Source organism: Rutilus rutilus (assembly GCF_951802725.1).
Source record: "Rutilus rutilus genome assembly, chromosome: 11".
NCBI classification, from domain to species: Eukaryota; Metazoa; Chordata; class Actinopteri; order Cypriniformes; family Leuciscidae; genus Rutilus; species Rutilus rutilus.
In genome coordinates, this window is record NC_140216.1 from 1,294,001 (window position 1) to 1,320,890 (window position 26,890).

General features: G+C 40.3%; 2 protein-coding genes across 2 annotated transcripts in view; both read left to right on the forward strand.

Moving 5' to 3' along the window:
* The window catches only part of LOC311300016 (uncharacterized protein), a 187,266-nt gene that overhangs the window by 109,600 nt on the left and 50,776 nt on the right, over positions 1-26,890 (forward strand). Inside the window, exons 11-12 of the mRNA XM_084424072.1 lie at positions 23,455-23,734; positions 23,870-24,006. Coding sequence (XP_084280198.1) covers positions 23,455-23,734; positions 23,870-24,006 — 417 coding nt within the window. The remainder of the gene's footprint in view (positions 1-23,454; positions 23,735-23,869; positions 24,007-26,890) is intronic.
* LOC311300038 (fucolectin-1-like) lies at positions 14,309-24,220 on the forward strand. Its single transcript, XM_084424112.1, has 7 exons — positions 14,309-14,397; positions 15,326-15,385; positions 18,552-18,616; positions 18,820-18,852; positions 21,022-21,304; positions 22,348-22,484; positions 24,105-24,220. Exons 2-7 carry the CDS (start codon positions 15,375-15,377, stop codon positions 24,107-24,109), a joined length of 534 nt encoding a protein of 177 aa, XP_084280238.1. The 5' UTR covers positions 14,309-14,397; positions 15,326-15,374; the 3' UTR covers positions 24,110-24,220.

Here is a 26,890-nt window from a genome sequence, read left to right on the forward strand (position 1 = left end):
TAATGTTTGAATCCTTTGTATGGTTGACTGACTCAAATAAATTTAGTAGGTTTAATCACCTGCTTGGCACCCCAATTAATTAGGTCAATCTGTTACAATTGATCCTCTTCTTAATATCATTAATTCATCGTTGTCTCTAGGATACGTACCAAAAACCTTTAAGCTGGCTATGATAAAACACTTGTTAAAAAAACGCAACTTGATCCTCCAGAATTAGTTAATTGCAGGCCGATTTCGAATCTGCCTTTCTGTCAAAGATAAAAGGCAGTATCCTCACAACTGTGTTCCTTTATAGAAATAAATAATATCTGTGAGGATTTCCAATCTGGATTTAGACCGTACCATAGTACATTACATTACATTACATTTATTCATTTAGCAGACGCTTTTATCCAAGACACCTCTCTTTTAGTACCGAGACAGCTCTCATTTCAGTCACAAATGATTTGCTCTTATCATCCGATCGGGGTTATATCTCTCTATTAGTGTTACTCGATCTTAGTGCTGCATTTGCTTATGATGTTATGTAGAGAGTGTGTGTGATTCATTGTTACTGTCACATGCAGAACACAGTGCATTGTATTAGCCTGCATACTAAAAATTTGATTTATTATCACAGTATTTATGGTGTAGCCAATTAGATTGCAAATGTGTATTCACTAGTTTATTGTTATGGACACAATTTGCTGTCAGATGTCTAATGTTTATTTGTTTGTTTGCTTTTATTCAGCTCTTACGGTGATTTTGGAAATGAAATCCTTTATAAACATCAGTTCCTGAGAGTAAATTGCATCTGTTCAGCCGGGAATGCTACAGCAACAGTTTTTACCTTCACACTTCAGTACATCATAGCAAAGCAGAAGTTATACGTGTCTCATTTGCTCAATATGCACCTTGACTGACCTGCAAAAACGGCAGTTTTGCAAGCTTTATCTCTCTTAAGCAACAGGATATATGTAAAAGATGTTGCCCTATTCCTATTCATACCTATCTGAGTTACACATCACACGTACTTCATGACTTTGCAGAAACGTACTCAACAGGCGTTGTCAAACTTCAACTGAAGTTTAACACCCTCTGCCAATTTTTCCCTCAAGCCATATAGGTGTAATAGATCATAGATGGATAGATGCAATCGAAGAATTTTCTAAACTCGTTAAATCATCTAAATCGACAACGTGTATGTTAGACCCTATACCGACTAAGCTACTGAAAGAGATGCTTCCAGAGGTCATAGATCCTCTTCTTAATATCATTAATTCATCTTTGTCTCTAGGATACACACCAAAAACATTTAAGCTGGCTATGATTAAACCGCTTGTTAAAAAAACGCAACTTGACCTACAGAATTAGTCAATTACAGGCCGATCTCAAATCTGCCTTTCTGTCAAAGATACTAGAAAAGGCAGTATCCTCACAACTGTGTTCATTTTTAGAAAGAAATGATATCTGCGAGGATTTCCAGTCAGGATTTAGACCGTACCATAGTACTGAGACTGCTCTCATTAGAGTCACAAATGATTTGCTCTTATCATCCAATCGTGGTTGTATCTCGCTATTAGTGTTACTCGATCTTAGTGCTGCATTTAATACTATTGACCACAACATTCTTTTAAATAGACTCAAACATTATGTTGGCATTAGTGGAATTGCACTAGCATGGTTTAAATCATACTTATCTGACCGTTATCAGTTTGTAGCAGTAAATGAAGAGATGTCTTATCGATCACAAGTTCAGTATGGCGTACCACAAGGCTCAGTACTAGGACCGTTGCTGTTCACTCTGTACATGCTACCATTAGGAGATATCATTAGGAAGCATGGCATTAGTTTTCACTGTTATGCTGATGATACTCAGCTGTATATTTCTTCACCCCATTTCCTACTCCTTAATTCTGAAAAAAACTGAGATTCTAATTATTGGACAAAAAACTTCCTCACGTAATAACCTAGAATACTGTCTAACACTTGATAGCTGCTCTGTCAAGTCTTCGTCCTCGGTTAGGAACCTGGGTGTGCTCTTTGATACCAATCTTTCATTTGAAAGTCACGTGTCTAGTATCTGTAAAACCGCATTTTTCCATCTTAAAAATATATCAGAATTTGACAGAAGCACAAACATTTTTCAATGAGCAGCTCAGCACCATCCGTGTGAAGGTGAACATACATTTGGACACCTAAAAACCAGATGACGTGTCCTGGCCAAAATGTGTGACCTACACAGTATAGCTGCATTCTCCAGAATATATGTGAAGGGGAAAAACGTCTCAGGTTACGACTGTAACCTATGTTCCCTGAGAACAGGGAACGAGACACTACGTCAGAATGACGCTATGGGGAACGCCTCAGGCGTGACAGGTGTCTGAAATCAAATATCATCTCACAGCAATCATGCTGACCGGCGACAGCCCATGAATCATTAGGGTGAATGATTAACGTGCAACCTGCAAGTATAAAAGGGGCGCTTTGCAAACATGACAACATCCTATCGTCTGAAGGGACTGTTGCAGGCAGGCCCCGAGGCATGGCAGGAAGACGTAGTGTCTCGTTCCCTGTTCTCAGGGAACATAGGTTACAGTCGTAACCTGAGACGTTCCCTTTCGAAAGGGAACTCTACACTACGTCAGAATGACGCTATGGGGAACGATATACCAACGCCACCATGCTAAGGGGAGTGCATGCCAAAAGGCAGTGACAACTGTCAGAACCGGCAATTCAAATGAACGCTAGTACCACTCACCCCCAGGTCACACTGAGCTGTCAGTGACAGCACTCCCTACGGTCATAGCCCAAGCTAAATGACACCACAGAAAACCTCCATAAACATAGTTTAGTGAAAGGTCTACCTGGGCCTGCTCAAGGGCCAAGGACCACAACTTCAACTTCTTAGAAGGGGTCCCTTCTAGGGAATGTGGCTAGGGAACCTGAGGAACCCCAGCCAGTCACTATTCAGGGGAACGTGCCGCCTGAAACGCCACCAGGCAGGCCTGACCTGGTGTCACTATATAAGACACTACAGTCTGGCCACTTCCTGTCTGTCCGAAGACAGAGCCTCTGGACACTTGCCTTTAGGAAGGCATCCAACCCGAGGGACTGTGAAGCAGGCAGTGAACCACTCGGACCGGATCTCAGAGACGGGATATCCTGGAGAGTATGACTCAGCATAGTGCTTTACAACCCTTGCCAGCGAGGGGAGTTTCTCTACTCAATCCACGGATCAACTCAGTGTTTGTTTCAAAACACTGAGGAGGCCTGTGAGGGCCTAAGGGCTGATCTAACTGGGAGGCCTCAAGAGAGGCCTACGACCGACTGACCAGACTCAGGAGACCACATACTCATACTGACCCTCAGTGAGGGGAGCATTAGATCTACCTGGTAGGCAACCAGGCTGTAGCAGGAAAAAGAGGTTCCAGGAGGGAACCCGTAGCAGAGAATAAAAACTTGAGTCGAGCCAGGGCGCAAGCTCACCTTCGCTAGCTGCCTGATAAGGTCTGCTAAACTGAAAGTAAGCGGCCACTAGCTTACAAAAACCCAGCACCACTGTGAAACTACTCTCAGGGAGACCTGGAGAGGCCTTACTACCTGACAACCACAGTATGTGGGAGCTCACTTTCAGAGAGGCCTGGTGAAGCCTACTATCTGATAGCCACAGAACGTGGGAGCTTGCTTTCAGAGAGGCCTGGGGAGGCCTACTACCTGACAACCACAGTACGTGGGAGCTCACCTTCAGAGAGGCCTGGTGAAGCCTACTATCTGATAACCACAAAACGTGAGAGCTCACTTTCAGGGAGGCCTGAAGAGGCCTACTACCTTAAAGACCATGCTAAGTGGAAACGCACAGTAAGTGGGAGCTAACCCTCCAGGGAGGCCTGGTAGGGCCTACTACATGACAACCACAGTATGTGGGAGCTCGACTTCAGGGAGGCCTAGTGAGGCCTACTACCTGATAACCACAGTGCATGGGAGTTCACTTACAAAGAGGCCTAGAGAGGCCTGCTACATGACAACCACAAAACGTGGGAGCTCAACTTAAGGGAGGCCTAGTGAGGCCTACTACCTGATAACCAGTGCATGGGAGTTCACTTACAGAGAGGCCTGGAGAGGCCTACTACCTGACAACCACAATATGTGGGAGCTCATCTTCAGAGAGGCTTGGTGAAGCCTACTATCTGATAACCACAGAACGTGGAAGCTCACTATCAGAGAGGCCTGGAGAGGCCTACTACCTGACAACCACAGTATGTGGGAGCTCACCTTCAGAGAGGCCTGATGAAGCCTACTATCTGATAACCACAGAACGTGGAAGCTCACTTTCAGAGAGGCCTGGAGAGGCCTACTACCTGACAACCACAGTATGTGGGAGCTCTCCTTCAGAGAGGCCTGGTGAAGCCTACTATCTGATAACCACAGAACGTGGGAGCTCAAGAAAAACCACATTAAGTGGAAACTCAAAGTATGATGGAACTCAACTCCAGGGAAGCCTGGTGAGGCCTACTACCAGAGAACCATGACATGAAGGAGCTTACTTTCAGGGAGGCCTGGAGAGGCCTACTACCTGAAGACCACAGCTGACAATGGGCCAGACTGGCAGTCCAGTCTATGGGGATTTGCCTTCAGGGAGGCCTTGTGAGGCCTACTACCTGATAGTTCAACCTCAGGGCCACTTAGTACCACAGTATGAGGGATTCAGCCCTCAGGGAGGCCTAGTAAAGCCTACTACCTGATCCCCACAAAAAAATGTGGGAGCCCATCTTCAGGGAGGCCTGAAGAGGCCTACTTCCTGAAACGGTCTAATCAGCTGGATGTGTACTGCTGCTGGGGACTCGCCTAACAGGGAGGCCCGGTCGAGCCTACTAGCTGATAGCGAGTCTTTCTGCTACTTTAATGAACACTGCTGGAATCATACTAATAAAAAACTTTCCTAAAGTTTTGACCTAGTGTATGCTCCACAATGTTGTGACCCACCTCCGAGGAGGCCTGTTAAGACCTACTACTCGGTAGTGAATCTTCTGCCCGAACTACCAGGGCCAACCAACGAAGGTGAGCTGGCCTAGGAGCCCTATCTTAGGGGCTACCCGGTCAAGGAGGCCTGCTGGGGCCTACTACCTAACTGTGCAGCCTTCAAGGCAGAAAAACTGTTACTACAGCGCTTACAGCATCCTGGTACCTAACCACATCGCCAAAGGCAGTGTACTCAGCACAAAGCAAAAACCCTCATAGCAGGGGAGTACAACATACGTCACTCTGCCTAGTGGAGGCCCCATTTTAAGGGCCTACCTACTAAATGCATGGGCGTCAGCTCATGGCAATGCTCTGGCTTCAAGGGAGCGCAGTTCAAAAACCGGAATGAAATGTAGTTAGAACTCCCTGCTCAACCGGAGCCATCGTGGTGTGAGGTAGATAACACAGAGCTGAGAATGGATTACTCAAAACTACCCCGCGTTTAGTGGGGGAGTAACACCATATGCCCCTGAAATGTTAGACAGGGAGCGGGCCTGCAAGTGGCTCCAAAGGGTAACAAGGATTTGTCCTGTGCCCAGCCTGGGGAAGCGGGGCTTGCTTGCAAGCCAACCAACCTTCACCCCTCGTTCGAGTGGTTCAGCTCAACGGGCTGAGTGGAGCCAGCTCTAGAGGCCTAATCCAAGTAGCTCTGTTCGGCAGGGTCTGGCAAACTATCACATCGCAGAGCGAAAGACAGCCTAACCCTGCCTGAAGGATCATACCTCAACTACCACCCTGCATTACTCTACCACCCCTGAATGCAGTGAAAGGGGCGGGCCTTGGCCAACAACTCCCATTTAAGGGAGGAGGCTGAAATCTAGGGGAGGAAGCCTAACACATAATGAATGTGGCAGCTATACTTAGCAGAACGCCTCCAACATCCCAAACCTAGCCTAGGCCAGCTACAGAGGCGGCCCGGGTTAGGGCCGACCTACAAGCATAGATCTACCTGAGAGCTCGGAGGAGCCACAGCCTACTTAATTGAGAGGCTGTAAAACACTCACCTACTGACACCTTACAGAGCTCAGGGGAGCGAAGTACTCAGGATACCAATGTCACAAACCAATAGGTAAGACATAAGATCTATCTGAAGCGCCAGCGTCAGTCTAAACCTAAAGCAAAAAATTTTTTTTTTTTTTTTTTTTTTTTTTAGGAAGACCAACTACTCTACCCCAGGGTGGCTAACAGCCCTGCGGCTAAAAAGAAATGAGCGGTGGCCCACCACGCATAAAAAATGTTATGACAGGAAGGCCATCACATACTCAAAACGGAAACCAATTTTCCTTGAGCTTCTCGTTAGATCGTTCCAGCCACCAACTGGGGAGGCTTCAGGGCCCTGAAGTTCCATACTTTACCTTTTTATTCTAAGAATGACCCCTAGGTCTATACAGGGAACAAGGCTTCTGTAGAGAGATACAAATAAGTGTTAGTTATACACACAAATTCTCCAAAAACCAAAAAAGTTCACCTGCGGCGTGCGGAGTGAAGACTTCACCAGAAAGGTCTCAACGAACCTGGGGTCCACCACTTTTACATGCCTAAAAGAGGCACTCACATCAACCAGTTGCTACGGCGGGCCATCAGAACATAGTTCTCATCATAGGCCCAACCCCAGGACTGGTGTAACGCAAACGCCTGGGGAGTAAAGAAGAGGGAGAGGGCTGGTAGAAAAAGCCCTCCAGGGAGGTCATACCCTTACTTCCGCTGAGCGCTGCTCCGCTTGCGCTGAATGACCTCCCTTAAGTCCCTCTTCTTGCGGGAGGCTCGCCTTCTCTGCGTCCTACTCCTCCCTGGAGGGGGCGCACGAGAGGCAACACTAGACCTCTGGCCCTGTCTATGGTCCTCGGACCAAGACGGACCAGGTCCTCCCGCCTGCCTGGGCCGGGGCCCGGATCTCAGCGGTATACAAGTTTTAAATGCGGCTGAGCGCGCCTTCGCCTCCCTAAACTTTCCAACCACCGCCTCAACGGAGGTGCCGAAAAGTTTAGTGGGCGAAACTGGTGAATCAAGGAGAAGGGCCTTTTCCTTCTCCCCGATATCAGCCAAGTTGAGCCACAGATGCCTCTCCGTGGCCACCATCGCCGCCATCGACCGGCCGATCGCGGCAGCAGTCTGTTTAGTGGCCCGGAGAGACAAATCTGTGGTCCGGCGCAACTCAGCGACCGCCTCAGGGGACAGCCCCGTCCCCTGGTCGAGATCCCGCAGCAGATCAGCTTGGTAGGCTTGGAGCACTGCCATGGTGTGAAGGGCAGCACCAGCCTGACCTGCTGCCATGTACGCTCTGCCATTCAAGCGAGTCGTGACTTTAAGAGGCTTGGATGGCAGAGTCGGAGCTTTTAGTGTCGACGCCCGCCCAGATACGAGATAGTTCGCAAACGTCTCGTCAATGGGCGGCATCGACACATAACCATACTCCCCGATCCCCTCAACATCAGCGAAATTACCCCGCTGATGTCGATGAATACGGGCCGAGTATGGTTTCTCCCATGCCCTCTCGATCTCAGAATGAAGATCCGGAAGGAATGGGAGGCTCCGTTGAGCTGGTGGTCTATGTTCAGGGAGAAATCGATCGTCTAACCGGCCGCGAGCGATCTCTCCCTGAGCGCGCTGTTTCCATGGCAACTGAAGCTTGTCAGTGGCGCGCTCCATAACTTCCACCAACTCAGCGTACATGGGGCAGGATGGCTGACGAGGTTGAGGATCTGATTCATCCTCCTCAGCCATCTCTTGCCCAGCCTGAAGAGCACTCGCTGCAGTATCAGTAGGAGAATCTTCTCCGTCATCCACCTGCAGCTCACTCTCGTCAGTCGATGACTCGTCCGAGAGGTGAACAACCCTCTCGAGACTGTCAGCGAGCTCCATCTGGGAGCCCCATGAAGCGCGTCGCCGCTCTGCCTCGGCACGAGCGGGACCCGATCCGCGAGGACCAGATGCTGAACTCTCTCCCCTCGAGAAGAGAGCCAGACGAGAGCGGAGCGTTCTCATAGGAAAACACTCACAGTTTGCACAGGATGCTCCCTCGAGAACATCCCGTGCGTGCTCTTCACCCAGACAGTACACGCACATCTCGTGAGTGTCACCCGGCGACAAATATCTTGGGCACGGGTCAACACATTTGACAAATTCCTTAGGACTTGCCTTGGACGTGCGTTTCATTTCCTTGCTGGAGTAGACGTTTTTAATTTACAGACAAAAACAGTCCCTGAAGACGAAAAGGATGTTGTCATGTTTGCAAAGCGCCCCTTTTATACTTGCAGGTTGCACGTTAATCATTCACCCTAATGATTCATGGGCTGTCGCCGGTCAGCATGATTGCTGTGAGATGATATTTGATTTCAGACACCTGTCACGCCTGAGGCGTTCCCCATAGCGTCATTCTGACGTAGTGTAGAGTTCCCTTTCGAAAGGGAACAGCAGCTACCACCTGCAGCATTACAGGTACATCCAGCTCCTCAACAGCCTCAGGAACACACCCGGGGTGAACCTGATGCTCCGGCTCTTGAAATCAGGCAGGCTCTGGTGAATCACCTGCTCAGGCAACATTAGGTTACCCACCTGTGTAAAAACATGCTTAAAACACCTGTCTTTATATTTATTTCTGTTGTTGCAATTTGGGGAGCACAGTAAGAGATTTTTGTTCTTTCAAATACCTCCTTTATTTAAAAGTTCTAGAATACAAAGTTTACAAATTGTCAGTTATTTTGAAGTATAACAATAAATGGCCTTAAGTCATTTGCCACTGTGCCAAATGAAAAACAAAAAAAGGTACAGATGTTACATTTCTGTATCTTACCAGAACATGGCATGGCTTTAAATGACTTGTACATTTGCCATTAAAATGAACATAAGAACAATGACCAAATAGTATGTTTTTGTACATAGCATCTATAAACTTGCGGTTTGCTGTAAGCCTGTTTACAACACTCACAACACAAAAACAGTAAATAAATAAATAAAAATGAATAAAAAAAAATCAACCGTAACTTGCCATTAAACATAACTATAGGAAACACATTTTTCTATTGTGTGTGTGTGTGTGTGTGTGTGTGAGAGAGTGAGTGATTTGAACAGAAAGGCATATTTCTTATGAGTTGTGTATGTAATGGATGTATGTATTAGCCTAATGTATCATTTTATACTCAAATTTCTACCGCTTATAAATGATCTATTATCTTCAGACTATGAAATATGAACATGATCATCTTCTTTGTCTGTTCCCTTCTGATTGATAGTTCTTTTTTAATATAGAAAATAAGTAATTAATTTTTCTCATATTAAAAAGGAAATGTTAAATATGAAAGGTTTATTTGTTTTTCAATCAGTTGTATTGCATATATGAGCCATAAAAACCTGATGTATGAAATATGAAACAATGAAAACATATACAAATTTTATACAAAAGATTGGATATGTGTTTTGAGTATTTTAGATACATAGGCCTACACATATGCGTGTGTGTGTGTACATGACTGAAACATGCGGTGACTTACCTGATGAATCCGACGATGGATCCATGGAACAGGCAGCCATCTCTGAATCTTCATTCTCGTCATCTAATGTTAATTTGTTTACATGTAGGAACTAAGAACCTATATTATTAACAAGAGTATATCATCAAACACATGTATAGCTTTAAGGTCGCATAAATTGACATGATAAGCAATAACCTTTTTAGCTTAAGAATTATGATTGGAACAATCAAAGTTTTACGTGAACAAAGCCGAGGATAACAGCCATTCTTGTAAAACTAAAATACACCAGGCTAATTCATATTATATCAGTTCATGCCAAAACAAGAAAGAAAAGAATGTTTGCCTTACCTATGCTTACCTAGAACTGTGTTCATCGACGTCACAATAGGTCTCTGGCCAAGTATTTAGTCCATTAAGTCGAAATACTTGAATTTTACTTTCCCTTTCCCACCAGCACCTCTTTTGCAAAGATTTCTCTTCTCTGAAAGATATTTTTGTTTTAGAGTTTTCCATTTGGACCGTAAGATTTGGCATGGCTTGTCAAAGCCCTTGTCCTTTACGTCTGCTTCCAAGTCTCGATAAATGATGGCATTTCTCTGTTGCTTGGAATCTTATATTCCCGTAATTACGTAATTACCTGTTAACCTCCATGCGAAAAAAACATATCCATTGCAGTTTTGCAAAATATTCCTTTTTACGAATTGCATGAAAAACCACCTCATGCGAGCATAACAACTTTTTTGCGATATATGGGAGTTTTTTGCGAAATTGACGTGTTTCCATTGGGCGTATTTTCAATTCGCAATTTCGATTTGGGCATTTGAAGGGCAATGGAATAACCATAGTATGTGATGGCTAGTGATGACCATTTCATTTGCTTATGATGTTCTGTAGAGAGTGTGTGTGATTCATTGTTACTGTCACATGCAGAACACAGTGTATTATTGCTTCGTTTCTCTTGATTTGCACTTCTGATTATTTACAGTAAATTACTGTCTTTATTTGGTCATTTTATATATTTTATGTTATTCTCTCTAAACTGAAATCATCAGCTCTATCAAAAGTAATTCATATTATTCAGGTTTACTGCAGTACAGTAAGGCAAGGTTATTACATTAGCCTGCATACTAAAAACTTGATTTATTGTCACATGGTGTAGCCAGTTAGATTGCAAATGTGTAGGCCTATTCATTAGTTTATACATTTGTTATGGACATTTATATTCAATTTGCAGTCAGATGTCTAATGTTTATTTGTTTGTTTGCTTTTATTCAGCTCTTACAGTGTTTTTGGAAATGAAATCCTTTATAAACATCAGTTCCTGAGAGTAAATTGCATCTGTTCAGCCGGGAATGCTACAGCAACAGTTTTTACCTTCACACTTCAGTACATCATAGCAAAGCAGAAGTTATACGTGTCTCGTTTGCTCAATATGCACCTTGACTGACCTGCAAAAACAGCAGTTTTGCAAGCTTTATCTCTTTTAAGCAACAGGATATATGTAAAAGATATGTTGCCCTATTCCTATTCATACCTATCTGAGTTAAACATCACACTTACTTCATGACTTAGCAGAAACATACTCAACAGGCGTTGTCAAACTTCAGCTGAAGTGTTACACCCTCTGCCAATTTTTCCACTTTATATTTCCAACAACTTTCCTCAATATGTTTTTCCCCAAATGACTGTTTTATAAGTCTCAACAATCATTTATTCAATCACTCTTGTTGTCTAATGATTCGCATAATCTCTCTTGCTTTGGAGACGGCTGATTCCTGATGAGGACCTTCCCTTCTCCTTTTCTTGGCTTCTTTCTTCTTTTCATATGTTCATGAATTAAAGGGATAGTTTACCCAAAAATGAAAATTAGCCCATGATTTACTCAGCCTCAAATCATCCTAGGTGTATATGACATTCTTCTTTCAGAAGAATATATAAACCAGTGGTTATTTTAATAGTTATATTAAAAAATGTCCTGGCTCTTCCGAGCTTTATAATGGTAGTGAATGGCTGTATATTTTTTGAAGTGCATCTGTCCATCATAAAAGTGCATCTATCCATGAAAAACGTGCATCTATCCATGATAAAAGTGAATCTATCCATCATAAAAGTGCATCTATCCATGATAAAAGTGCATCTATCCATCATAAAAGTGAATCTATCCATCATAAAAGTGCATCTATCCATGATAAAAGTGCATCTATCCATGATAAAAGTGAATCTATCCATCATAAAAGTGCATCTATCCATGATAAAAGTGCATCTATCCATGATAAAAGTGAATCTATCCATCATAAAAGTGAATCTATCCATCATAAAAGTGCATCTATCCATGATAAAAGTGCATCTATCCATGATAAAAGTGAATCTATCCATGATAAAAGTACATCTATCCATCATAAAAGTGCATCTATCCATGATAAAAGTGCATCTATCCATCATAAGTGCATCTATCCATCATAAAAGTGAATCTATCCATGATAAAAGTGCATCTATCCATCATAAGTGCATCTATCCATGATAAAAGTGCATCTATCCATCATAAGTGCATCTATCCATGATAAAAGTGCATCTATCCATCATAAAAGTGCATCTATCCATGATAAAAGTGCATCTATCCATGATAAAAGTGCATCTATCCATGATAAAAGTGAATCTATCCATGATAAAAGTACATCTATCCATCATAAAAGTGCATCTATCCATGATAAAAGTGAATCTATCCATCATAAAAGTGAATCTATCCATGATAAAAGTGCATCTATCCATCATAAAAGTGAATCTATCCATCATAAAAGTGCATCTATCCATCATAAGTGCATCTATCCATCATAAAAGTGAATCTATCCATGATAAAAGTGCATCTATCCATCATAAGTGCATCTATCCATGATAAAAGTGAATCTATCCATCATAAAAGTGCATCCATCATAAAAGTGAATCTATCCATCATAAAAGTGAATCTATCCATCATAAAAGTGCATCCATCATAAAAGTGAATCTATCCATGATAAAAGTGCATCTATCCATCATAAGTGCATCTATCCATGATAAAAGTGAATCTATCCATGATAAAAGTACATCTATCCATCATAAAAGTGCATCTATCCATGATAAAAGTGAATCTATCCATCATAAAAGTGAATCTATCCATGATAAAAGTGCATCTATCCATCATAAAAGTGAATCTATCCATCATAAAAGTGCATCTATCCATCATAAGTGCATCTATCCATCATAAAAGTGAATCTATCCATGATAAAAGTGCATCTATCCATCATAAGTGCATCTATCCATGATAAAAGTGAATCTATCCATCATAAAAGTGCATCCATCATAAAAGTGAATCTATCCATCATAAAAGTGAATCTATCCATCATAAAAGTGCATCCATCATAAAAGTGAATCTATCCATGATAAAAGTGCATCTATCCATCATAAGTGCATCTATCCATGATAAAAGTGAATCTATCCATCATAAAAGTGCATCCATCATAAAAGTGAATCTATCCATCATAAAAGTGAATCTATCCATCATAAAAGTGCATCCATCATAAAAGTGCATCTATCCATCATAAAAGTGCATCTATCCATCATAAAAGTGCATCTATCCATGATAAAAGTGCATCTATCCATCATAAAAGTGCATCTATCCATCATAAAAGTGCATCTATCCATGATAAAAGTGCATCTATCCATCATAAAAGTGCATCTATCCATGATAAAAGTGCATCTATCCATCATAAGTGCATCTATCCATGATAAAAGTGCATCTATCCATCATAAAAGTGCATCTATCCATGATAAAAGTGCATCTATCCATCATAAGTGCATCTATCCATCATAAAAGTGAATCTATCCATCATAAAAGTGCATCCATCATAAAAGTGAATCTATCCATGATAAAAGTGCATCTATCCATCATAAGTGCATCTATCCATGATAAAAGTGCATCTATCCATCATAAGTGCATCTATCCATGATAAAAGTGCATCTATCCATCATAAAAGTGCATCTATCCATGATAAAAGTGCATCTATCCATCATAAGTGCATCTATCCATGATAAAAGTGCATCTATCCATGATAAAAGTGCATCTATCCATGATAAAAGTGCATCTATCCATCATAAAAGTGCATCTATCCATCATAAGTGCATCTATCCATCATAAAAGTGCATCTATCCATCATAAAAGTGAATCTATCCATGATAAAAGTGCATCTATCCATCATAAGTGCATCTATCCATCATAAAAGTGCATCTATCCATCATAAAAGTGAATCTATCCATGAATAGATGCATATGATTGATCCATTATGGCCTCCTAATCATCCCCATAAACTAATTGGCTTCATTCACTGTCTCCTCTCCACCAGTAAGCTGGTGTGTGTGTGTGTGTGTGTGTGTGTGTGTGTGTGTGTGTGTGTGTATGTGTGTGTGTGTGTGTGTGTGTGTGTGTGTTCTGGTGTCCAGGTGGATGCTGCACATTGCTGGTGGTTGAGGAGATTCCCTCTTCATATGTGAAGCGCTTTGAGTACCCAGAAAAGGGCAATATAAATGTAACAAATTATTATTATTATTTCTTATTGTATAGCTTCTGATACCTTTTACTTATACTTTTATAATGGCTATTATTGATCATTAAAACTGACATTTAACAAAGAGAGACAAGACTGTGATTTATGTGTTAATATTATATTTAGTATGTATTATATTAGAGGCAGAGTGGTCAAGACCGAACTAGTTTGGTATTGAGAAACGGACATTTGAAACATTTCGACACAGTTATGATGTAACGAAGCCTAGATTACTGAAATCATGTGACTTTGGCAGTTTTATAAACGCTCTGAACCACTGATTCGAAACCAAAGATTTGAAGAATCTGAAGAATCAGTGTTTCGAAATCGCTCATCACCAACTACAGGTAACAAAGGTTTTTGACTCCATCGCATGTTTTGATCTGCGCATCTGAGACGTAGACACACACAGACCAGTGAAAAGGGTCTAGTTCTGAAGCAAAAAACCTGAAGAAAGAGCTGGAGTAGCGTTTGAGGCTAGTAGTGATCAGAGCTGGAGTAGCGTTTGAGGCTAGTAGTGATCAGAGCTGGAGTAGCGTTTGAGGCTAGTAGTGATCAGAGCTGGAGTAGCGTTTGAGGCTAGTAGTGATCAGAGCTGGAGTAGCGTTTGAGGCTAGTAGTGATCAGAGCAGGAGTAGCGTTTGAGGCTAGTAGTGATCAGAGCTGGAGTGGCGTTTGAGGCTAGTAGTGATCAGAGCAGGAGTAGCGTTTGAGGCTAGTAGTGATCAGAGCTGGAGTAGCGTTTGAGGCTAGTAGTGATCAGAGCAGGAGTAGCGTTTGAGGCTAGTAGTGATCAGAGCAGGAGTAGCGTTTGAGGCTAGTAGTGATCAGAGCTGGAGTAGCGTTTGAGGCTAGTAGTGATCAGAGCTGGAGTAGCGTTTGAGGCTAGTAGTGATCAGAGCTGGAGTAGCGTTTGAGGCTAGTAGTGATCAGAGCTGGAGTAGCGTTTGAGGCTAGTAGTGATCAGAGCTGGAGTGTGACGTAGGAGTCATTTCCATCTTCATGATTCTTTTGATAATTATGTTACTGTAATGTGTTAGATCAGTGAAATAACACAGTGATACTCTTAAGAAAACTTTAATTTGATATTTGTCTCTTTTTGGTGTGTTTGTGTGATATAAATGTGAAATTGAATATTATTCGTATGATTGGTCATAATAGTCCTCATATGAATAATATATTGGATAAATAATAAATATAGTAATTGTTTATAAAAATATAATTAATTCCATTTATGAAGCCTATTATATAAAAATGTATTTTGTTTAAAAGCAGATCTATTGCTGAATTGTGAAGGTCTTCTGTGACTGAGGGTGATACATTGATGAAATTCAGGTGAGTTGAATGTTTATGCACTTTCTATAGAGCATGATATAAATTGGAGGTTTTACTAATAAAACTAAACTTTTGTTTGGACAATTCAAGTCAGTGTGTAAAGATATAATATATAGTAGTCTAGAAGCGTCTTGTTGCACTCAGAGAAATACAATAATGACAAAAGAACATTCAACAACCAGTTATATTGACAATTTATCGCTAATTAAGATTTAAACAAATTACAAATATGGCTAGAAAATACAGTTTTTTGCTAATTATTCTAAATAGCATTAAATAACACTGAACATTTAATACTTTCCCAACACTCTTATTTCATTTTTTCATTACAATAACTCATCAAAACTAATCTAAATATTCTGTTCAGCTTGTCTACTGATAGGTTTGTTGCTTTATTGGCCTGATATGTGTAATATAGTAGCCTATTGCCTATATATATTTTAATTAGATTTAAATACAGAATAGAATTGCACCACAATAGAAAAACAAACAAATAAACATTCAAATATCTCTTTCCTTATATTAATTATAATTCCTTACAATTAGCCTATTTACAATAAAGAATATGTGAAGTATATAGCAAACAAATATTAGTATGGTGTGTAAGATAAAGCCTATTCGGTAACACTTTAGAATACTGTTTCTTACTTACTGCATAACTAATAAGGAATTATTGAAGAACTAATAGGTAATTCTTCATTAACTACTTCTTCACTACTGTTAACTACTAAGGAAGGTGTGTTAACTAATCAGTATGTAATAGAATTTTATGATTGTGTTAAGTATCAGTTAATCAATAACTAATGAATTCTGTCATACCTCCTCAAGAACTACTATTAATTATCTATTATTTAAGGTTTAAGAAAAATAACTAAGAAGTAACTAATGAACAGTTATACAAAACTTAATTGAGTTATTCCTTATTTACTAATATTATTAATAGAAGTAGTATTATGAAAATACATGTTTAACAAAGACATATAAATGTTAAAGAGGTTTTTGCCTGTGTGGTTTTGTGAATGTGTTCTGTAACATATGAATACCGGCTATTCATATTTAGCAGCTAGTTTGGCTGCCATGTCATCCTCTCCGAGCAGGGCCAGATTAACAAGACTCAAGGCCCCCTGTAGTTAGGGGAGTTCGGAGTGCATGCTCCCCCGAGAAAATTTGGATTTCTCTGCAATTTAGGACTTTTGAAGGCCAAACAATTATAAGAAATAGCTTTAAAACTTTGTCATTAGATTATTTGTCAATACCTGCTCTCTCCCCATCTTCATATTTCTTATTCTCTCAGTCTTCTTATCCTGGCCTATTTCTTCCCCTCCTAAAGCTGAACTTTGACTGATAGTCTTTTCATTTTCGTCTGTCAGTGACGAAAGTAAATATAGGCTTTGATATTTAAACATGCTGATATTTATACGTTTGAATCATTTTCTTAGACAAGTTAATTTACTCAAGGCTAAAGCTGTAGCCTAAGTCAGTATTGCCATTAGGAATCTTCTGCAAGCTTTGGAATTTGAAAACGTCTCTTTTTAAATGTTAAAAGTAATAAAAACAAAAACAAAACAAATTATAGGCTACGTTTACCGCAGTTGGTGGAATTGGCAGACGTTCCCTTAAGCATTGTGCGCTGTGGAAACGCGTCAAATTTTCATAATACTACATAATACTACTTTATTTATACTGGCTTCTTCTTGTGCTGATTGGATGATTACCTGAACATGCTCCTCCCGAACTTTGTTACATAAAACTTCATTTCGTGCATTAATGCTGCATAATTATACCTGAGGAGCATGTTCAGGTAATCATCCAATCAGCACAAGAAGAAGCCAGTATAAATAAAGCCTTCCCTTACCTCCTGTCTCATGACTAATTTCTCAGCATCCCGCCTCCACCCCATCACCTCACACTCGGCTGGGTCTACTCATAGATACCTACGATCTATACATTCATAGGGGGAGTTCTCTGGGGTCGGCCCGAATTCCGAGCTCGGAGCCCTCCCCCCGGACAGCAAGCCAAATACGCATTATACATTTTATATCAGATTTCATTAACATGTGAACTCGTGAATGATTTTGAATGAATATTTCATCATGTCGATATACAATGGTCACATAAGGTTAAAACTAACTTCCGACCCTATAGAACAAATGTCTGGCTAATATCGAACCTAAAACGAACTTTACGCGCTCAACCAGCGGGAGTGCATTTCACGAATTAGTAATCGATGGCGTTCAGCGGGGAGGGAGGACAGACTTTGTCTGCGTGAACCCGCGTAGATGCACTTTATGCAGTGAAGACTGTAAAGTGTTTGATAACAATTTCTGTGTATTTCCTACCTGTAGACAGTTGGGCACAGCACAGGTCAGTATGACATTTATTATTATGGGCTTATGTGAAGATTGTTTTAAGTTCAATTAAATGAAAAGTTGTTATATTTTTTGGAGCCTAATAGATTTTAAAATTGATAGCTTTCAATTATACTGCAAAAAATATTGCATGACCATGCCACGGCGGGCCAGACTAAAAACCCATAGCTTGTATGGCTGATGTTTGGGTTTTGAATTGAACATGTTCACATCGTTATAAACTTAGCCTATCTGTTAGTTTTCTTTTCAAACAACAAAAGTGTCAAGTTGTTAAGGCGTCCCGTCATCTTTGTCAAGACGTTTTTCTTTATTAAATGCATCATAGATAGCGGTTAAGCAATTTTTGTAATAACATAAAAAGGGCGCTGTTAGTTAAAATCCGAATATTTGCGCGAAGAAGAAAATTACTAGCCTTCTGGGCGCTGGCGTGACGTAACTGAAGAGACGAATTAGCATGTTCTTATTAATATTATTAGGATAGAGTTTTAATGCATGAAAAAACAAAAACAAATCACATTTACAATAGGCTAATTATTGAAGAATTGTTTAACGTATCAAAAACATTTTTATTTACCTGGATCTGACTGAGCTCTGCCCCTGTCAGGGCCCCTTAGATGTCATGTACCCCTGGACAAGTGACCAGTTGCCCTAATGGTTAATCCGGCCCTGTCTCCGAGCATATACCATTTTATCATTACAATACCAATATAAATGTTTCTTTGTTTAAATGAGGATGAGAAATTGAAAATGATTCCTTCATATGCTGATATGAGATGTGTTGTTATGTCTTATATCAGGATGGACATGCGTGTGGTTTTGTTTCTAACACTTTTTACTGGGATGTGCGTCGCTGATTCCACAGGTACGTTTAGAAGTAAAAATGCCTGGATTTGAAAATCTGTAATCATTGTGTATCATTACATATTAATCAGATTAATTTATTAAAATTATAGGCTGAAATATGGTTATTAAAAATCAGTGATTTATTTATTTATGAAGACTCTGTGATATAATTTGTTTTTGTATTGAATAATGTGTGTATAACTGTTAATATTTTATTAACAGTAATGGACACACCATCAGCTTCTTGTGATCAAAGTGAGTGTTCTTCATTAATTTGAATGTTGTCAGTAACACATAGCTTATTATATTCTTACTGAACATTTGGTAACCAATAAGGGATAATGTACATCATCAAGACAGTTGTTGGCTACATGGCTAGCCACAAATAAATAATTTTGGACACGAAATATTGATTTGAGTTAAAATATTGTACTAACTGACAGTTATCCGGTAGAGCGTGGGGGCTGACCGGAGCAAAACTACGCTATTGTACTTTCATTAAGTTAATTGCTAGCGCGAAATACGAGAACTCATGTCCCTAACAACGCACGATCATGAATGTCTTGTCTCTTCAAGTAGCTAGAGCTTCGGTAAAACAAATCAGTAGGACGCAGTGCCGGCTTCTTTCTCGTTTTATTCTGAACACAGAACAAACTCTACACAAGCAAGGACCTATCGCCAAGTGACTCCCCTACACATCTCTTTCCGTGACATTTTTTTTTACATAAGGCAGTAAATGATCCAAGCCCCAAATGAATAATTACATGGACATATTGATTTGAGATAAAACCGTTTTAAATTTGTGTCTGTTTATTATCTTAGAATCCATTACAGTGTGAAAAACAATCATTCGGGCAACAAGACGAACACTACAGTACTCTTAATACTAATAATTCGGAGGTCGCAGGTTCGAGTCTCAGTACCGGCAGGAAATGTAAGTGGGAGTGAATGAACAGAACTTATCTAACCTCTTATCTTCCATTTGCCACGACTGAGGAGCCCTTGAGCAAGACACCGAACCCCCAATCGCTCCGCAGCAGAAATGTCTGCCCACTAATCAGGACTGTGTTTCCCGTCACTAATCAGTCCTGACTCGCTGCTTCACTACTGTAGTACGATGCGTCGTTGAAGAAATCAACTAGCTAGTCACGTCTGTTTCCCGAAACCATATTGTCGTAAATTGGTCGTTCAACCACGTTGGTTAAAGATGTCATACAGGTGGTGGAGTAATAACTACTTTTAATGATCGAATTAATGCTACACTGTAAAAAATTTGCTGTAGTTATGCAGCTGTTTGCCAGTAACTTACTGTAGATTTAAATTGATGTTATTTACTGGCAACAATTTGTTCAAAGTTAAATGAACATTAAACATTAACAAGTCTTTGTCTTTACAGAAAAAAAACTATAAAATAACAACCTAATGCAAAGCATTCTGGGAACCAGAAATCTTCATCAACCTTTTTCTGGTTTTTTTCTTCAGATTTTGGTTCCCAGAATGCTTTGCATGAGGCTGTTATTTTAGTTTTATTCTGTAAAGATACAGACTTGTTAATGTTTAATGTTCATTTAACTTTGAACAAACTGTTGCCAGTAAATAACATCAATTTAAATCTACAGTAAGTTACTGGCAAGCAGCTGCCAGTAATACTGTAATTTCTACAGATTTTTTTTACAGTGTAGATGTTTTGCTATAAATTACAGACATGGCATCTGAGGAATATCTCTTATTTTTCTCAGTTATTTTGCTTTATTTCCCGATTCAATCATAGACTCGTTCTTACACTAGAGCTCGTTCACACATGCGCACTCTTCAAAAACGACGCTTTAAAACTCTTGACAAACTAAAAGATGTAAATGACATTTGTATGTTTTTTAAATAAAATATATACTGTAGGTTGTCCTGAATGTCAGCTTGCTTATTTGTCTCAAAAGTATTTATTATGTCATGCAAACAAGAAACTGCTTCTAACCACTCAACTTTGCGATGTTGTTAGCGAATGTTCATTGGAAATATGGTTTCAGGAAACACCGACCATTACGGTGTAAAAAGCAATCATTCGGGCAATAAGACGAACACTACAGTACTCTTAATACTAAAAATATTTCAATGCAATCTGAATATTTGAACACAATAACTATAACAGAGACGCAACTGGCACCAGTAGTGTTTGTATGAAACGAGAGAGAGCAGGGCCACAGTGTGATGCGGCTCCAGTGTTGTGTGTCCAGCTGTGTGTTATCCAGCGTTGCTGTTGATGACGTCATTATCTGGGAATATCAGACCTCGGAATGTCACGACTGACCAATCAGATTCAAGTATTCCAGAGAGTGCTTAGCTTTATTTTGCCCATTATATTGGGATTATGCTTTAGCACATTGAAGTAAAAAAAAAAAAAAGTTGTTTATTATTTTTGTTATACAGGGAATCTTGCTCTTGGAGCCACAGCTGTCCAGTCTTCCACATTCGGTGATGCAGCAGTAGCTCAAAGGGCTGTCGATGGCAACAGGGATTCATTTTGGGGTGGTGGGTCATGCAGTCACACTAATGGGGACAGTGACCCCTGGTGGAGAGTTGACTTGGGGAAAGCCTACAAGGTAACCAGGGTTAGCATCACTAATCGTGGAGATTGTTGTCCAGAGAGGATCAATGGAGCTCAGATCCGTATCGGCAACAGCCTGGAAAATAATGGCAACAATAATGAGCTGTAAGTATTGTCTCTCTCTTAATAATTACACAAATAGTTAGAACATTACTAAATATGATAACATTACTTTGAATAAATCCTTTTAATATAAAAGCTTGCCTTTGACAGAAGTATATTTAATAGGGCTGCACGATTAATCGCAATTTCCATGTAATCGCACTTAAATCGAGTTGGCTTATCACGATTTTAAAAACTGAAAGGCTGTGATTGTTTGTTATGTGCAGCTTGTCAGTGACGTACGGCTCAGTAAACGCTGAGCTGCTCCATCTGAAAGCACTGTGAGTTTGAGTCACTTATAACGTGCATTTGAAAAAGCAACACGTGTCAAACATCTTTCCAAACATGAGAAGCATTTATGAACCTCTTGTCCAACAACAGACAACATTTAATAACATGCTTTTACTCCAAACTCACTTCATAACGACAGTTGAGCTCCTCCTTCTGTGAGATGATGAGCTTCTTACACAGAATAAGGCAGTCGTGTGTTTATTAGTCATGTTTAATCAATCAAAGCGTTTCAATCTTCTGTTTATTCAGCAACAGCGATGATGACCGATAGGGATTTCCTGGAATGATGTGTGTTATCATACTTCTGTGGGGCATATTTGGCGTGTGTGTGTGTGTGTGTGTGTGTGAGACGCCCTCTGGTGTTCAGATGGATATGTGGTGTGTGTGTGTGTGTGTGTGTGAGACTCCCTCTGGTGTTCAGATGGATATGTGGTGTGTGTGTGTGTGTGTGTGTGTGTGTGAGACTCCCTCTGGTGTTCAGATGGAGTGTGTGTGAGACTCCCTCTGGTGTTCAGATGTAGTGTGTGTGAGACTCCCTCTGGTGTTCAGATGGAGTGTGTGTGAGACGCCCTCTGGTGTTCAGAGGGAGTATTTACTACCGATCATCCGCTGCACTGACAAACTGTGCATAAAATAATCGCAGCCTTTACCAAATCGTGTGCGGTTTCAGTGCGATTAATTGTGCTGCCCTAATATTTAACATGTTTCATGCAGTTTTGATTCGCCCCTCTCTATTTCTCTGTGTGTCTTCACAGGGCTGCAAGTATTGAGTCAATCCCAGCTGGAGTCACAAGAACATTTGAGTTTAAGCCTATTAGGGGGCGATATGTCAACATTTTTATTCCTGGGCGCAGTGAATATCTCACTCTGTGTGAAGTCGAGGTGTTTGCAGGTAAGGGACAGAGAGAGAAGACTCTGTGATAGAATTTGTTTATGTTCTTATTAATGTGTGTATAACTGTTTTTATTTTATTAACAGACTCATCAACGTACAATTGTGTTCCAAGTGAGTGTTCTTCATTACTTTGAATGTTGTCAGTAACAAATAATATAATATTATGTTGTTACTTAATATATTCTTACACATAATATTCTTACTGAAAATGTGATAACCAATAAGGGATAATGTGAATCAACACAGTTGTTATTGCAAAGTAAACCCTGAAAGGGTGATCAGGACCCCGTCTTATTAAATTGCTACTAACCACAAATAAATTTTTTTTGGACACAAAGTATTTGAAAAAGAGTTGAAATATTATATTAGCTCACTTGTAATAAACGTAAAGCTTCTGTGAAGAAAGAATATCCCTAGCAAGACAAACCTACAAGTTCAAACAAGACAAATATTTAAGGGATAATGTACAGTCATGTACAACAAATTAATAATTACATGAACATATTGATTTGAGATGAAACTGTTTTAAATTCTTGGCCGTTTATTATCTTAGAATCCATTATGGTGTACAAAAACAATCATTCAGGCAATAAGACGAACACTACTGTACTCTTAATACTATTATACTTCAATACAATCTTAATATTTGAACACAACCAATAACTATAACAGAGACTCAACTGGCACCAGTTGTGTTTGTGTGAAACGAGAGAGAGCGAGTCCACAGTGTGATGCGGCTCCAGAAACCCGGATGAGCTGTGTGTTATCCAGCGTTACTGTTGATGACGGTCATTATCTGGAGATATCTGTCACGAGTGACCAATCAGATTCAAGTATTCCAGAGAGCCGTGTAATAATCATTTGGATTAAATATTTTAGAATTATTTTGGCCATTATATTAGGATTATACTTTAGCACATTAAAGTGAAAACAAGAAAAGCTATTGTTTATTATTTTATTTTAAACAGTGAATCTTGCTCATGGAGCCACAGCTGTCCAGTCTTCCACATACGATCAAGAAGAAGCTCAAAGGGCTGTCGATGGCAACAGGAATTCAATTTTGAGTGGTGGGTCATGCACTCACACTAATGCGGACAGGGACCCCTGGTGGAGAGTTGACTTGGGGGAAGTCTACGAGGTAACCAGGGTTAGCATCACTAATCGTGGAGATTGTTGTGAATGGAGGATAAATGGAGCTCAGATCCGTATCGGCAACAGCCTGGAAAATAATGGCAACAATAATGAGCTGTAAGTATTGTCTCTCTCTTAATACTTACACAAATGGTTGAAAAACGAGTAAATAAGATAATATTACTTCGAATAAATCCTTTTAATTTGACAGAAGTACATTTAATATTTATCGGTTACTCTGTGTTTTCACAGGGCTGCAACTGTTGAGTCCATCCCACCTGGAGTCACAAAAACATTTCAGATTAAGCCTATTAAGGGGCGATATGTCAACATTTATATACCTGGGCGCAATGAATATCTCACTCTGTGTGAGGTTGAGGTGTTTGCAGGTGAGCAATAAATGGAGAGAGAGATGGTGTGTAGACATTTTTTCTATTTATACTATGTGTATGTTGCCTTAATAATGGTTTTCTGATTTCATTTCCAGATTAAGTGGAATGAGAGGATGTTACGCCACAGTCCACTGATCCTACAAGCAAAATACCAAACTACTGTTTTCTGAGCAATACTAATATTGCACTTTGTTCATTGTTTTAATTTTACTTGTATGCACATTTTATCCTTAAGATAAATGATAAGTCTCAGTGCACATTCAGTAAAGGTTTGAAATGGTTTTTAAAATGCACCTGATTCTTAACCCCAGTTTGATCCAGGAGTTTACCCATCTTTCCTTATCTTTCTGCTTTCTACATCAATAAATTACTACAGCATTGCATGTTGTATTGTATGTTTCTGGGTCAAAAAAAAAAAGAGGCTTATTTGGATATTTACAATGAGGAGGAGGTATAGTGCTACCCATCTAGTGTTGAGGAGCTGATAACAAAGTAAAGAATTACATTTTACAAAAAAGAGAAAGAAAAAGAAAACCATGGAGAGAACGAAGATTTCCAACCTTCTGTCCCAGAATCAACAACAACCACCAAATCAACCAATATTAACTTTTCATTTTCTGTTATAAAGAGAGAAAAAAGGTATACATCAACAATAACCAAACCAGAAATATTAATATAAAAAAGAATAATAATGAAAATAGGGGCAATAGCTTCAGGGGAGAGCCTGGCCAAAATAACAAACAATACAAAAAACTAACTACCCCAGAAATCTCTCTAAATTACCTGGAGAAAGATAATCCAGAATAATAATTTACATAACTCTTCCCTCTCTCCCTGTTTAACCATAAACTGGAGAAAATCAGGATTACAAACAAAAATGTCCCGGTATGGGCTTGGAGACCAACATCTGGCACCATGTAACTAGGAATTTCTTACAAAATAAAACAGACCAATAAATAAATGCAAATAAAGGTTTTTAGTGGACATCAGCAACAACAATATAAATATTGCTTTTGCTTACTTTATATACATTTAGATACAACGTTTTATAAACACAAGGCTACATCGAAACAATAGCATGAAGCAATTAATAACAAATTAATAAAATAATATAAAAAAAAATTTTTCAAGTAGGCCTAGCAGCAATATAATATAAAATGTGTTTCTAGTCATCCTGGTGTCTAGCAGCTGAGGTAAACATTCAGAAAAAAGTTAAAAAAAGTAAAATGAAACCACATAAATTTTTTTCACAATTCATTTTTTGATGACTTCAGCACTTTTTTTGCTGTGTGGTGTTTCTCTGTCAGAAACATCTGCAGAGCTGCGCGCTGGCCAACGCCCAACACATACTCAAAATTCTACAATCTCATGGTAGAGCCGGTTTCTTCCCATGTGTGAGGTACAAACAGGTAATATGTGGAAAGCCTGGATTGGTGTCCTGCCTGCAGCGCCATTCCCCTCTCATGGGGGATACAGGAGTCTAATTTACTCTACTGGTGAGTTCCCCGCCTGGCGAACCCTGGATGGAGTTCGAAGCATCCTCCAAGCATCCTTTGGGAGTTAGACGTGGTGGGGCATCCGACACCAGGCGTAGTACTAGTGTGCATGCCCAGTCAGTCAGCCCCTGTATGGCCTATATGCCCCATATGCTGTGATTCCCTCTTGGTAATCCCATATGTGTATTCTTCCACTGTACGGTTTCCCTGTTGGTAAACCTGTGTCTTTCCTTGGGCGGATTCCAATCTGTCCCGTCTCTGCATTGGTAACGGTTCCATCCCTGTCTTGGCAGGACCTACCGCAGGGATCTTCCATAAGAAGCACTTCCCCCAGGGCCAGTCCATATCAGTGGCGGATTTAGGAAATTGGGGGCCCAAGGGCGAAGGTATGTAAGGGGCCCCCCCATCCGATCTTTAAAAGAGAACGAAAAAAAAATGTACAGACTGAATGGTGGATAGGTGGGTAAAGCTAATCCATGGGGAAGTAAAGGTTGGAGAGGAGAAAAAAAACTTCCCCTTTAAACCCTTCATACACTTCCTTACTCCAAAATGAAGATGGAAAGCAGAGAACACACAAAGTGTAGCACTACACAAACTAATAGTCACGATGGAATCCAACAGAGAATAAGGTTTCAGATAACACCTGTTTTTGCCAAAATGCCAGTCAAACCAGCACTGTTTATTCTTTTTTATTTTAGATCAAATCAATATCAATATAACCAGCAAGACAAGTAGTTAGGGTCATATAGTAGACAAGTAGTTAGGGCCCCATATACAGGATACAGGGTATGACAGGGTAAGTGTTTGTGTGTGTGTCTGAGTGAATGAATGAGAGAGTGAGTGAGAGTGGGTAAGAGGGGCGAACTGGGGAGAGGTGAGGTTGCATTTGTCTCTAAGCAAATCCACGTATATCCATATGAGTGTGTGTGAGTGAGTGAGAGAGAATGAGACAGTGTGTGTGAGAAAGAGAGAGAGAGAGAGAGTGGGTGAGTGAGTGAGTGAGTGAGTGAGAGAGTGCATGGCGCTGCTATAGGTCCATCAGGCCAGGGCTCTCATGGACATGCACGAGCGTAGCCCAGACCGTGCACTCATAGGTGAGCTCCGCACCGCATCCGGCACAGGGACTTTTTGTAGTGTTTTGGTTCGTGCGTCAAGCGGGTGAAGCATTGCGCTTGGGAGTGCCGCCGTAGTTCTGGTTCTAAGACGGTTAGTCTGGTTCGAGACTATCAGTATTGAGGTACATAAATACCCACCGCTAGTATGCACAGAAGACTGATGATTGGTTGAGTTTAGCCTAGCCATGGTGAAAGTTAGGGGGAATCAAAGAAAAAGCATTGTACCTTGTTCAAGTGGAAACACAAGTCATAAAAGGGCGCTGTGTTTAG